At 35.4% G+C, this 13,615-nt stretch overlaps 1 protein-coding gene across 5 annotated transcripts in view; it reads left to right on the top strand.

The window, feature by feature from the left end:
* The first annotated feature begins 3,965 nt into the window (after positions 1-3,965).
* LOC110024004 (golgin candidate 5) overlaps positions 3,966-13,615 on the top strand; it is a 51,660-nt gene continuing 42,010 nt past the window's right edge. The window contains exons 1-3 of one of the 5 annotated variants that reach the window (XM_020723708.1): positions 3,966-4,046; positions 4,163-4,378; positions 8,301-9,244. In XM_020723708.1, coding sequence (XP_020579367.1) covers positions 4,237-4,378; positions 8,301-9,244 — 1,086 coding nt within the window. In that variant the 5' untranslated portion in view covers positions 3,966-4,046; positions 4,163-4,236. Of the gene's footprint in view, positions 4,379-7,526; positions 7,962-8,300; positions 9,245-13,615 lie in introns of those variants that run through there. The other 4 variants (XM_020723707.1, XM_020723706.1, XM_020723705.1 and 1 more) reach the window with 4 other exon arrangements.

Raw genomic sequence — 13,615 nt, 5'->3', positions numbered from 1 at the left:
AAAACTCATTGTAGTGGGAAAGATGAATTTTCATATCAGAAAACTTTATCACATAAACATAGTTTAGTAGTTACTGTTTTAAACTTTGTATTTAAATCTTGCTAGTAGTTAATAATTTAGTTCTTATAATAGCTCAAGCATTCAAAATTAGTGACAATAATTTTTTTTTATTTCTGTGAATTTTCTAGTTAATTTATCATTTCAAATTTAAAACTTCCTCGTGGGATCAATATTTGTGACTTAAATATAAAGTCTTATATTACTTGATAACGATATATATACTTGCGTAGAATCCCAACATTAAGTGCTTTATTCATAAAATAAAACACCAAAACTTGGGCACCGTTGTAAAGCGGAGTCAACTTTATAAATTTTACACAACTATATTTTCCGGGATCAAGGATCTAGCCTGTCACTCTAGAAACACTAATTCTACACTCATAAAAACTTATCTCCCTATCTATTTGCACTCCCTTTGGACTTAGTCTCCTTCCATCCTAAGAGTTAATGTAGTACTTACTAGTGTGAAATCATAATCCTCCCGAATCATTTTGTTTCACAACGAATTTTAATATTACAAGTGACTAGTTTGTAAAGTAAATTAAGAAATAGTGAAAATACCATCATAATTTTGGAAAAAAAGAAATCTTCAAACCATTCTAATCCCACACATGGTTAATTCTAATCACAATAAGAAAAAGTAAAGAAAACTACTCACTAAGCATGGAGAAAAAACAACATAAAACTTTATTTAAATTAAAGCAAATTCACTAGATAAGTGTTTACAATAAATATAAGATATTGAAGAACACAATACTTAGCTTCTTCCCTTTAAAATAAAGGTGAAAATCCCTCCAACAAAGTCTTCTGCTGATCCATACAAAGCTTATACAATACCTTACATATATCTCTCAAAATCTCTCACCAACATCTCTAGAAAATGTAAAAATCTACATTTCTTATTCCTAGCTATGACCTTTAGGTGTTCTTGGCGATTCCAATACTTTCAAATGCCAATAGATTCCATTCCAAGTGCAAAAAACTACCTTATAACTCCTTGGGGCGTCTAGAAGCCGTCCAAAATCATTTCTGGCGCCTAGGTGCCAAAATGTGGCGCCATGGCGCCAGAACTAGGCGAAACTGGCGCCTAGGCGCCATCTTGTTGGCAGCACCCCTATTTTGCTTTGTTTCGCTCCGTTTTTGCCCCGTTTCAGCTCCAATTCACTCCAAGTATTATAAATACAAGATAAACATGAAAATAACATTTCGTTAAAGTGCAATTTCATTCAAAAAATGTGATAAATGTAAAGGAGGTTAAACATAGAAAACCATACCAAAATGCTCAAAATCAGAATTTTCTTCCTTACTCAATTTAACTCTAAATTGCATAATTTTTGCTCCATTTTCTAAAAAAAAATACATTTCTTATACCAGGAATAAAAAACATGCAAAAATACCTTTCTTTAAAGTGCAATATCATTAAAAATTAGCATACAATGTATATAAAAAGTAGGTAATTTTTAGGATTGTCAAGAGCCACTAGAAAAATGATGAGGCTAGATCTTAGGCTTCTAGAGAGAGGAAATATCTCATACAAAAATTAGTTCAACAATGCTAACTTTAACTTTCTATATTTTATCATAAATAGAGTCGATGAGGGGAGCCATGGAGCAATTCTGACATTCATCAGAAACAATTAACAGATATTTTTCAATTGATTTGGGTGCTTTGACTAGTTTATCCTTAAAAATTATTAGACATGAAGACCCTACATTCCAAAGCACCCTTGTAAAGATTTCACAAGATCAATGCTAGATGTCATATTTCAAGGTAGATTTCTATTTTCATTTATTTTAAAATTTTATTAATTTTAATAACTCTAGTATATTACATAAATGACCTAGGACTACATTGAAGAAATTGATGGAACACATGTAGATGCATACTTATTCAACAATGAAAGGATTGGATACATTGGACGTTATGGTTCACAAACACACAACATTATGACTGCATATGATTTTAATTTGTGCTTTACTTTTGTGATGATCGGATGGAAATGCATTGCACATGGTAGTCGTATATTCAAATTTGTCACGTGAACTCATAAATACACCTTTCTAAAGTCATCTACAAGTTTGCTTGAATATTAATAAATAAAATATTTGTTTCATTACAATACTAATGAATATACTTATAACAGAGAAATATTATTTTGTTGATGCTAGATATCTATTTAAAAATGTATCTCAAACCATTACATGATACAAAATATCATATTCTTAATTTTGAAAGGGCCAACAACATAGTTTGACGCAAACGAGAGATGTTTAATACGAGGAACTCATTTTTACTTCGGTGTTATTGAGAGGATATTTGGAGTTTGAAAAAAAAGGATTCATTTTGCAAGATATTCCCACATATTCTTTTAACAAACAAGTGAAGATTATGATCACTACAATGACTCTCTATAAGTGCATTCGTCGGCATCCTTCATATAGTGATATTGATTTCAACATTGTAGATGAGGATCAATCACATGTCCCTACGATATAGCCTAGGCCAGTCAATATCACAAGGTGAATCTAATTTACATAAGTATTATACACAGGATGTGAAAGGTGTTGAGAAGATGATGGGGCTGAGAGAGTAAATTACAAGTGAAATAGTTAATGGGTGAAAGGAAGTTCTACGCTGCATTTTCTATAGTCATGTGCAATGCGTTGCAAAAATGTTTATTGCTTATTGTAATGATGCTATATGCAATGATGTTCACTTAGAATTCAATTAGGTGCAATTTACTTTTTCATTTTTTTCTGTATGTATTTTTTCCAATATGGACAACCTCTAGGCTACCGTGAGTTTAATATATATATTTTTCTCATATGTTTTTTTTTTTTTTGTTTTGAGGTCTATGATAACATAAATGACATTAAGGGTTCTTCTGGATAACCTTCGTGGTGATGTGATTCTGTGACACATACAAGCTCGGTAATTCATGATTTTAATGCAATCAATATCTCGTTATTTTTCAATCATATGACTGCAGGTTCTTCTGGAAGGTTTTGTGGTGATGTGCTTCTGTGATACATACATGCTCGATATTACATGATTTAAAGACAATCAAAATCTTTCTATAAGGTCTTATTTCTTTTTTTAGTGACAAACTATTCATCAATTTATCCTTTTTGCTTTGAGACCACACAGTTTTATAAAACTTTAATTGTATATTTCGATTATTCTTTTTACTTAATGTTGCATCTATTTCTTTGTGGTTTCTGATTTTAAACATTTAGAAAATATGAGTTTGAGGTCTTTCGGCGTCTCTAAAGTTTTGAATTACTAATGTAGAGTGCAATGTTCTTTGCATACTTCACGCAAGGAGCATAGCCATAGGAGAATATTTTACAGGTGCCTAAGTAATAGATCAGTGAAAGACTGTGACATCTTCGGGTAAGCGGATGAGTGAGAAGATTCAACCTCAGATTGTGATTTGGTGTGGAGAGTTTAAGTTATCTAGTGAACTTGATCATCTTCATTTTAAATTCAATCTCATTATAATTTTAATTATTGTTTTAATAGTTTTATTTTTAATGTTGCTTGCTATGTTACTTTCTGTTTAATAAGACGTTAGTTTTTAGTTATAATATACGAGTTTTTTGAGATATTGAATTTAATTTCTATTTTTACGTATGAATTATTCAATATGAACTGATCATGTTATCAACAACAGGACAGTATAAGAGGAAAAAATTTTTTTGTATGATGAACAAGTGCTGCACAACTACAACATAAAAACAATAGAAAAACTTAACCCATAACAATGTCCCAAACAGAACCTCTCATCGTGAAAAGCAGCCCGGTGCGGATCGCTTTGCTCGTTCGCGTGCTAAAATTCACCGCCGCGATTGCGCCCGCCAAATGGGCTGACCTAACCAATTAAATTTTAATACTTCACACCTTCATCCAAATGTGAAATTCTGCTGCGGAGCAGATTTCCTCTTGATATTCCTCTAATTCCAAATTCCTAATCTTTTCCTGCCAAGGTGTGTTGTCCGTTTGTATCCTCCTCCTTGATTCCATAGTTTCTGTAGCTTCCGCTGATTGATTAACCCAATTCGATATCTGAAGCCTTCAGGCCGTTTGGATTTTTCTGATCCAGAGTCGCATGCCTTGAGCGATCTAAGAAGGCTAGGTGTCCGGATCCGTGGAAGCAAATCTTGAAGAGGCCGTAGAATGGCATGGCTTGGGAAGGTCTCTTTGGGCGGCTTCCCGGATCTAGCTGGTGCTGTGACAAAGCTTAGCGAGAGTGTGAAGAATATTGAGAAGAATTTCGATAGTGCTCTTGGTTTGGAAGAGAAATCCGACAGTGGTGAAGGTAATGCCGTGCTTAAGATAACGCTTCTACATTTCATACTCCTATCTATGTCCTCTAGGCGTTCTTGGCAATTCCAATACTTTCAAATGCCAAAAGGTTCCATTCCAAGTACAAAAAACCACCTTATAACTCCTTGGGGCGTTTAGAAGCCGTCCAAAACCATTTCTGGTGCCTAGGTGCCAAAATGTGGCACCATGGCGCCAGAACTGAGCGAAACTGGCTTAGGCGCTAGAACTGAGCGAGACTGGCTTAGGCGCCATCCTGCTGGCAGCACCCCAATTTCTCTTTGTTTCGCTCCTTTTCGCCCCATTTCAGCTCCAATCCACTCCAAATATTATAACTACAAGATAAACATGAAAATAATATTTCGTTAAAGTGCAATTTCATTCAAAAATATGTGATAAATGTAAATGAGGTTAAGAATAGAAAACCATATCAAAATGAGCAAGAACATAATTTTCTTCCTTACTCAATTTAACTCTAAATTGTACCATTTTTGTTTCATTTTCTCAAAAAATCCATTTCTAATGCCTGGAATAAAAAACATGCAAAATACCTTCCTTTGGCAAAAATACCTTTCTTTAAAGTGCAATATCATTAAAAATTAGCATACAATGTATATAAAAAGTAGGTAATTTTTAGGATTGTCAAGAGCCACTAGAAAAATGATGAGGCTAGATCTTAGGCTTCTACATAGAGAGGAAAGATCTCATACAAAAACTAGTTCAACAGTGCTAGCTTTAACTTTCTATATTTTATCATAAATAGAGTCTATGAGGGGAGCCATGGAGTAATTCTGACATTCATCATAAACAATTAACAGATATTTTTCAATTGATTTGGATGCTTTGACTAGCTTATCCTTAAAAATTATTAGATATGAAGACCCTACTTTCCAAAGCACCCTTGTAAAGATTTCACAAGATCAATGCTAGATGTCATATTTCAAGGTAGATTTCTATTTTCATTTATTTTAAAATTTTATTAATTTTAATAACTCTAGTATATTACATAAATGACCTAGGACTACATTGAAGAAATTGATGGAACACATGTGAATGCATACTTATTCAACAATGAAAAGATTGGATACTTTCGATGTTGTGGTTCATAAACACACAACATTATGGCTGCATATGATTTTAATTTGTGTTTCACTTTTGTGATGATTGGATGGAAATGCATTGCACACGGTAGTAGTATATTCAAATTTGTCACGTGAACTCATAAATACACCTTTCTAAAGTCATCTACAAGTTTGCTTGAATATTAATAAATAAAATATTTGTTTCATTACAATACTAATGAATATACTTATAACAGAGAAATATTATTTTGTTGATGCTAGATATCTATTTAAAAATGTATCTCAAACCATTACATGATACAAAATATCATATTCTTAATTTTGAAAGGGCCAACAACATAGTTTGACACAAATGAGAGATGTTTAATAAAAGGAACTCATTTTTACTTCAGTGTTATTGAGAGGATATTTGGAGCTTGAAAAAAAATGATTCATTTTGCAAAGGATTCATTTTGCAAGATATTCCCACATATTCTTTTAACAAACAAGTGAAGATTATGATCACTACAATGACTCTCTATAAGTGCATTCGTCGGCATCCTTCATATAGTGATATTGATTTCAACATTGTAGATGAGGATCAATCACATGTCCCTATAATATAGCCTAGGCCAATCAATATCACAAGGTGAATCTAATTTACATGAGTATTGTACACAAAATGTGAAAGGTGTTAAGGAGATGATGGAGCTGAGAGAGTAAATTACAAGTGAAATAGTTAATGGGTGAAAGGAAGTTCTACGCTGCATTTTCTATAGTCATGTGCAATGCGTTGCAAAAATGTTTATTTCTTATTGTAATGATGCTATATGCAATGATGTTCACTTAGAATTCAATTAGGTGCAATTTACTTTTCCTTTTTTTTGTATGTATTTTTTCCAATATGAACGACCTCTAGGCTACCGCGAGTTTAATATATATATTTTTCTCATATGTTTTTTTTTTTTTTTGGTTTTGAGGTCTATGACAACATAAATGACATTAAAGGTTCTTCTGGATGACCTTTGTGGTGATGTGATTCTATGACACATACAAGCTCAGTAATACATGATTTTAATGCAATCAATATCTCATTATTTTTTAATCATATGACTGCAGGTTCTTCTGGAAGGTTTTGTGGTGATGTGCTTCTGTGATACATACATGCTCGATATTACATGATTTAAAGACAATCAAAATCTTTCTATAAGGTCTTATTTCTTTTTTTAGTGACAAACTATTCATCAATTTATCCTTTTTGCTTTGAGACCACACAGTTTTATAAAACTTTAATTGTATATTTCGATTATTCTTTTTACTTAATGTTGCATCTATTTCTTTGTGGTTTCTGATTTTAAACATTTAGAAAATATGAGTTTGAGGTCTTTCGGCGTCTCTAAAGTTTTGAATTACTAATGTAGAGTGCAATGTTCTTTGCATACTTCACGCAAGGAGCATAGCCATAGGAGAATATTTTACAGGTGCCTAAGTAATAGATCAGTGAAAGACTGTGACATCTTCGGGTAAGCGGATGAGTGAGAAGATTCAACCTCAGATTGTGATTTGGTGTGGAGAGTTTAAGTTATCTAGTGAACTTGATCATCTTCATTTTAAATTCAATCTCATTATAATTTTAATTTATAATTTTAATTATTGTTTTAATAGTTTTATTTAATAGTTTTATTTAATAGTTTTATTTTTAATGTTGCTTTCTATGTTACTTTTGTTGCTTGCTATGTTACTTTCTGTTTAATAAGACGTTAGTTTTTAGTTATAATATACGAGTTTTTTGAGATATTGAATTTAATTTCTATTTTTACGTATGAATTATTCAATATGAACTGATTATGTTATCAACAACAGGACAATATAGGAGGAAAAAAATTTTTGTATGATAAACAAGTGCTGCACAACTACAACATAAAAATAATGGAAAAACTTAACCCATAACAATGTCCCAAACAGAGCCTCTGATCGTGAAAAGCAGCCCGGTGCGGATCGCTTTGCTCGTTCCCGTGCTAAAATTCACCGCCGCGCAGCGCCTGCAACGTACAAGCCAAATGGGCTGACCTAACCAATTAATTTTTAATACTTCACACCTTCATCCAAATGTGAAATTCTGCTGCGGAGCAGATTTCCTCTTGATATTCCTCTAATTCCAAATTCCTAATCTTTTCCTGCCAAGGTGTGTTGTCCGTTTGTATCCTCCTCCTTGATTCCATAGTTTCTGTAGCTTCCGCTGATTGATTAACCCAATTCGATATCTGAAGCCTTCAGGCCGTTTGGATTTTTCTGATCCAGAGTCGCATGCTTTGAGCGATCTAAGAAGGCTAGGTGTCCGGATCCGTGGAAGCAAATCTTGAAGAGGCCGTAGAATGGCATGGCTTGGGAAGGTCTCTTTGGGCGGCTTCCCGGATCTAGCTGGTGCTGTGACAAAGCTTAGCGAGAGTGTGAAGAATATTGAGAAGAATTTCGATAGTGCTCTTGGTTTGGAAGAGAAATCCGACAGTGGTGAAGGTAATGCCGTGCTTAAGATAACGCTTCTCATACTGTGAATTTTGTGTTCAAACCTTAGCCCTAGAGAATTTAAGGATTTTGAATCTTTGTTAGTTGTTACGTGTTGCATTATATATGAAGAAATGGCTTCTATCACAGGCAGCAACAACTGTAAGGCTTTTCAAATTTGCATTTTTTACTATGAGTTAGTAGCATGCATTTTTTTTTCTTACACTTTTTCAGTAATGTTTGGGGGACTATGTGTGCATAAAGTTATTGTTCTTAATTGCTATTTTAGCTGCTACAAATTAAAGTGCGGCGCCTCTTACCTTAGCTTTTGTGCAATGTTTGGACCTTCAGCTTCTCGACTATGGCCTTCCGCAGCAGAGAGGAAAGCACTTTTCGACCCTGTCATGGCTTTCATGGGGAATAGGGGAGAGGAGCCGCGGAATAAAGGAGATGGGGGTGCTGTGGAAGTATCTGAAAAAGTGAAAACTTCAGAACATCTTGCATCTGAAGAAAAGCAAGATGAGCTTCCTGGTGCAGTGTCACCAATATCTAAAGCCGAAACTGAGGTTGTTCTAGAGAAGGAAAACCTGATTTCAGAAACTACAGGAAGAACTGACGTTGAGTCTCCCTCAAACTCATTGAGCAAGGCTCTAGGGCCAGATAAGGGTCAAGCTGAACCAGATCCAGTTTTCATACAAGCTGAAGAAGACTTGCCAGATCCCAGAAAATTGCATCTATCATCAGAAAACAATGAAAAGGAGTTGATTTCCATTGTTGGCTCACAGTATGCGGAAATTATGGGAGAAAGTTCTGCTGATACAGAACAGGATGATGTTATTGTTTTGTCAGCTCCTGATAGTTCCCATGATGTTGTGGACTCTCAGAAAATTCATGACAACCCGGAGAAAGAAGAAGACATGCCTTGTATTGGTTCTCCTGGTCATTTTGATATAGATGACAGTGTTCAATCAAGGCTTGAGGTGGAATCTCCAGGTTCAACTCCCTCCAATATCTCCAAGATCAAGGATTTAAGTGAAGTTCTTGATGGAGAATCTCCTACTTCACGAATCTCATTGCAAGATCCAGCCAAAGATTTAGCTGATTTCGGTGCCATCAATGAGTTGAGGGAACTAGGTTCTCAAGTGAAGGTTTCTCAAGACAGTAAGGAAACAAATTATCAGAATATGATAGCAAGTCCCTCAGATTCCAGAATTCTTTTGGCTGAACTGCAAATAGTCAAGAAAGAAAGGGAAATGATGGAAGCTGCCCTGCATGGAGCTGCTAGACAAGCCCAGGTTTTATTCTCTAAACATACAAAAGTCAGTTGTTATGCTAGGATCATACATGTTTGAGTAAAATATCTTTTGTTTGTTTTTTGTTTGTTTTTGTTTTTGATATTGTCTTTCACGAATTTTAACATATTTCTCATTAATTTCCAATTAATTTTTTTAAAAATACTAATCATCAATATATATATATATATATATTTGGGAAAGGAGAATGATTCGGCTCCCTACGTGTTAGATAAAAAGGTGAGTACAAAAGTTGTTGGGGTGAGGTCCCCTGAACTAAAAATCCAAAAAAAATATAATACTCACACATAAAGGGGGTCCTCAACCACCTACAAAACATCAAAAACCCCCCAAAAAAAAAAAACAAACAAATGGTATACCCAAAAGGAAAAAAAAGATCTTATACCCAAAAATCTCCAACCAAATAGATGTGTAGCAAAGAGCAGCATTAGACAGTGTAGCAAACAAAGAGAAGAAGGTAACACAAGTCCCGACCAATCCTGTCCCAGTAGTGCAGCAGGTCTTCGAGCGAAGGAGGCATTCTTCATGCAGACCATATGAAGGAAATGTCCAGCCAAGCAAAAAGACCCAGTCGCATTAATGTCCAGAGGAATCAAAATCCAGCATTCCACAAAAGGATAAGTACATATAGGAATTCTTGAAATGCTCAACATAATAAAAGCCTCTCGAGAGGAACCCGAGGGACACCCTAAACTCCAAACACCGAAATAAGGAATCAACACCAACAAATGGATCCAAACTAGCCAAATAAACTGAAAATACATGCAGTAAGAATGGGAAAGGAGCCTTCTGTGCCATAGAAAAAACCATAAACTAGCCAGAGTAATGTGCCAATAAAGGCACAAGACATGCAACTGAAACATAAAACAAATAGACAGGGGACACCAAACAGGCAGGCTAGTAGGGGCAATCACGACGGACATAAGGAGCATCTACTTTGCCCCCAACAACCAAAGTGTGTAAAGGGGGAGGGGGGACAGAGCCAACCCAATAATTCTGACTTGTACTACCAACAACAACAAGCCAATTAGCGGGTCTATTCCCCTCACGATGAATGAACCTCCAAATAACAGAAATATGAGAGGATATGAGTTTAATCCTCTTAATATAATAGAGAATATCCCACGACGCATCAACCCCATTAGCAATAATATCAATCAAAATGCGGGAATCACTTTCAATGATAATAAACTACCAATTGAGAGAAGCATTTATCATAACAACCATCAACATGGCCCTAGCCTCCGCTTCAAGAGGAGTATCAGAGAAATAGGGAGAAGAGAAGAAAAAAATACAGTCCCCGACATTATTCCTAGCAATGCCCCCACAACTAACATCGCAAGATTTCCAGCTCCCATCGGTGTTAAACTTTACCCACCCCGTGGGAGGAGATCACCATCTCACCAAAACCGGGAGTTTCAGTATCCTCCCCCCAACCAAAACCGTTGGCCCCGGAAAAAAGCTGTTTAGCAGCTCTCACCTTACAAAGTTTATTAACATATGCAATGATATTTGTAAAGACCGTCGTATTATGAATGACTTTACCCTCATGTTTGATATCATTACGTGCCATCCATATAAACCAACAAATAATGTAAGGATAAATTTACGAAAAATGTTTTTGTTTTCGATCTGGGTTATAAACCATAACGGTACAAAGTAGATTCCGAGCAGGAGACAAATTAATGCCAAACCAAAGACCAACCTTCTGCCAAATAAACCGTGAGTAGGGACATAAGAAAAAAAAAGGTGCTCAATAGACTCCTCCGCCGCGTTACACAACAGACAAGATGAAGCAAGTTTCAACCCCATCAATTTTAAAATATCATTGCAAGGAATAACAAATGGAAGATCCTCCAAGCCAAGAAGGACATGGACGGGGTCAAAGCCCAACTCCAAACACTCTCCCACTAAGGGAGCTTATTAAAAATATGTAAAGAAGGATATAAAGACTTGGTAATCAAGCGTGATGTAGGCAATTTCAAAGTCGGAGTGTCATGCATATGAGGCTCGATAGGAATTGATGCAATGAAAGTAGCCCCATCCAGCCCCACAAGACTGAGAAGAAAAGGAAAATTCCAATGACCATCCACCCACGTGTCAGAGACAAGAAGGCTTGCATAACGTGCATCCCTCAAGTCAAGCATAACATGGGACCAACACACACACATTATCGGTCAACTTTTTGATAGATTTGAAAATAGGAATATAACAATAATTTTTGAGATTTAATTTAATAAAAGAGATATATTTTTGGTTTTGCATGCAGAATAAGCAAATCACAGGTAAATAAAATGTACTTGAAAGGTATAATGCAATAAAGTAAAATGCTGTAGATGAACTGTAAAAAAAGTACCTGGGCATCTGCTACTGTTGCGTTATTAATGTTGCGAGCATAGTAGGATTTGAAACAGATTTAAATAAATTTGCAAAGATTTATTGAAACAGATTTAAATAAATTTGCAAGAAAATTAAACAAGACGAGAAAACTCAACGTGAAAGTCAGAAAAATGAGTTGTAAAAATCACGAGCGAAAGAAACACTTAGCCATATATGAAAGATCAGGACTGGATATAAGACATTGGTAAAAGTGAGGGCTCAGAGCTGGGCTGTGTGCTTCCCGACCTTGAGTAAGAGTTGCCAACTCGACAATCTACAAGAGGTAGTTCTTAACCTCGATCCAAATGACTAACCATGGACTTTTATAAATTTTTATAAAAATTTAATTATTTGATTTTCATGCAAAAACTGTTGTTTAAGTTTTTTTTTTATGCAGAGTTCTTTTTAACATGCAAAAGAGATTTTTGTTTGATTTTTGTAAAAAAATATTTTATAAAGTCGTACAGTCCACAGACTAGTTACTCTAATCGTGCTAGAACTACTGACAACCTAAGAGTGTCGGGGGCAACGATCTCACCAATCTCACCAAGAATCGGCAAATCGGCAAATAGTATCATGGATCTTTCCCTCTCCCTTATTGAAGATCCTTGAGGTAGGAGATACTATTCTAATAATCTCACTTTGTATCCATCGTTTAAGCACACATAAGCAATGTCATCATCTCCCTCGCCACCTAGACCCTAGACTCATCCTAGTTCGATGATCCATATGTGGCGTTAACAAATTTTCTCAATTGTTAGGAGGATTTGAGTGTAATATTCAAGCTCAAATCTCGATGCACTGGGTTTCACTGTAGGTTAAGTCATTGCAGGAATTTCACTGTTGATTTAATTAAGGAAGTATGAACTACGCCTCGGTGCATCCTAATGTCTAGTGTCTTAATCAGTTTGTGAATCAGACTCTAGTGACATGTTTCATTATTCATTCAAAAAAAAAACTGGGTGGATGAACGCTAACATAGGGTGTGTTCCTAAAATCTAGGAAGTCTGAGCTAAGAATTAGGTGGATGTACTCTCACCTAGGGCGTGCTCCTAAAATCTAGGAAGTCTATGTTGAGAATTAGGTGGATGGGATCACACATCTAGGAAGTTATGCTGAGAATCACCTGGGGTGTGCTCCTAAAATCTAGGAAGCCTATGCTGAGAATTAGGTGGATAGACTCTCACCTGGGGTGTGCTCCTAAAATCTAGGAAGCCTATGCTGAGAATTAGGTGGATAGACTCTCACCTAGGGTGTGCTCCTAAAATCTAGGAAGCCTATGCTGAGGATTGGGTGGATGGACTCTCACCTAGGGTGTGCTCCTAAAATCTAGGAAAACCATGCTGAGGATTGGGTGGATGGACTCTCACCTAGGGTGTGCTCCTAAAACTCAAGGAAGCCTACTCTTTAACTTATGCTTAAGGTGATTGAAGATTTTCTATATATTTCAATTAATTAAATCATCAATCCCCATCTTTATGACTTAATCATTTAAAAAGAAGTAAAACAAAAGAAAGATGAGGCAGACTCATTTCCAAAACTAGTAAAGTCAAGGGAGAAAACAATGAATGGATCGACCTAAAAGCGTTTAAATAACAATCAATTGAAACCCAAAACAGTGGGCAAAAAGGGGTTCGAAAAATCAATTCTAAACTGCATGTAAATCAGCACCTAAAGGCTCGCCAAAATAATGTGTAGATCGCCTCAAAATTATCTCACCAAAATGCCTCAAAACATTGATTAAAACAACCCCGCAGATGGTGGGTTTAATGCCTCCAAAACAGTAGACAAAGCTCTCAAAATCAGCCCCAAAACAATTGACAAAGATCTCAAAATCTGCCCTAAAACAGTAATTTTAAAATTCCTAAACAGCTCTCATGTAAGCTCAAAGCATTAATCTTAAATGTCCCAAAATCAGCTAGGATAGGAAATTCAAGATAGTGTGTAAACTCTCCGAAATCAGTTAACAAACTG

This window comes from Phalaenopsis equestris, unplaced genomic scaffold (genome assembly GCF_001263595.1).
Source record: "Phalaenopsis equestris unplaced genomic scaffold, ASM126359v1 Scaffold000240, whole genome shotgun sequence".
NCBI classification, from domain to species: domain Eukaryota; kingdom Viridiplantae; phylum Streptophyta; class Magnoliopsida; order Asparagales; family Orchidaceae; genus Phalaenopsis; species Phalaenopsis equestris.
The sequence above is the reverse complement of the archived record's forward strand: the minus strand, read 5'-3'. Positions and strand labels throughout refer to the sequence as shown.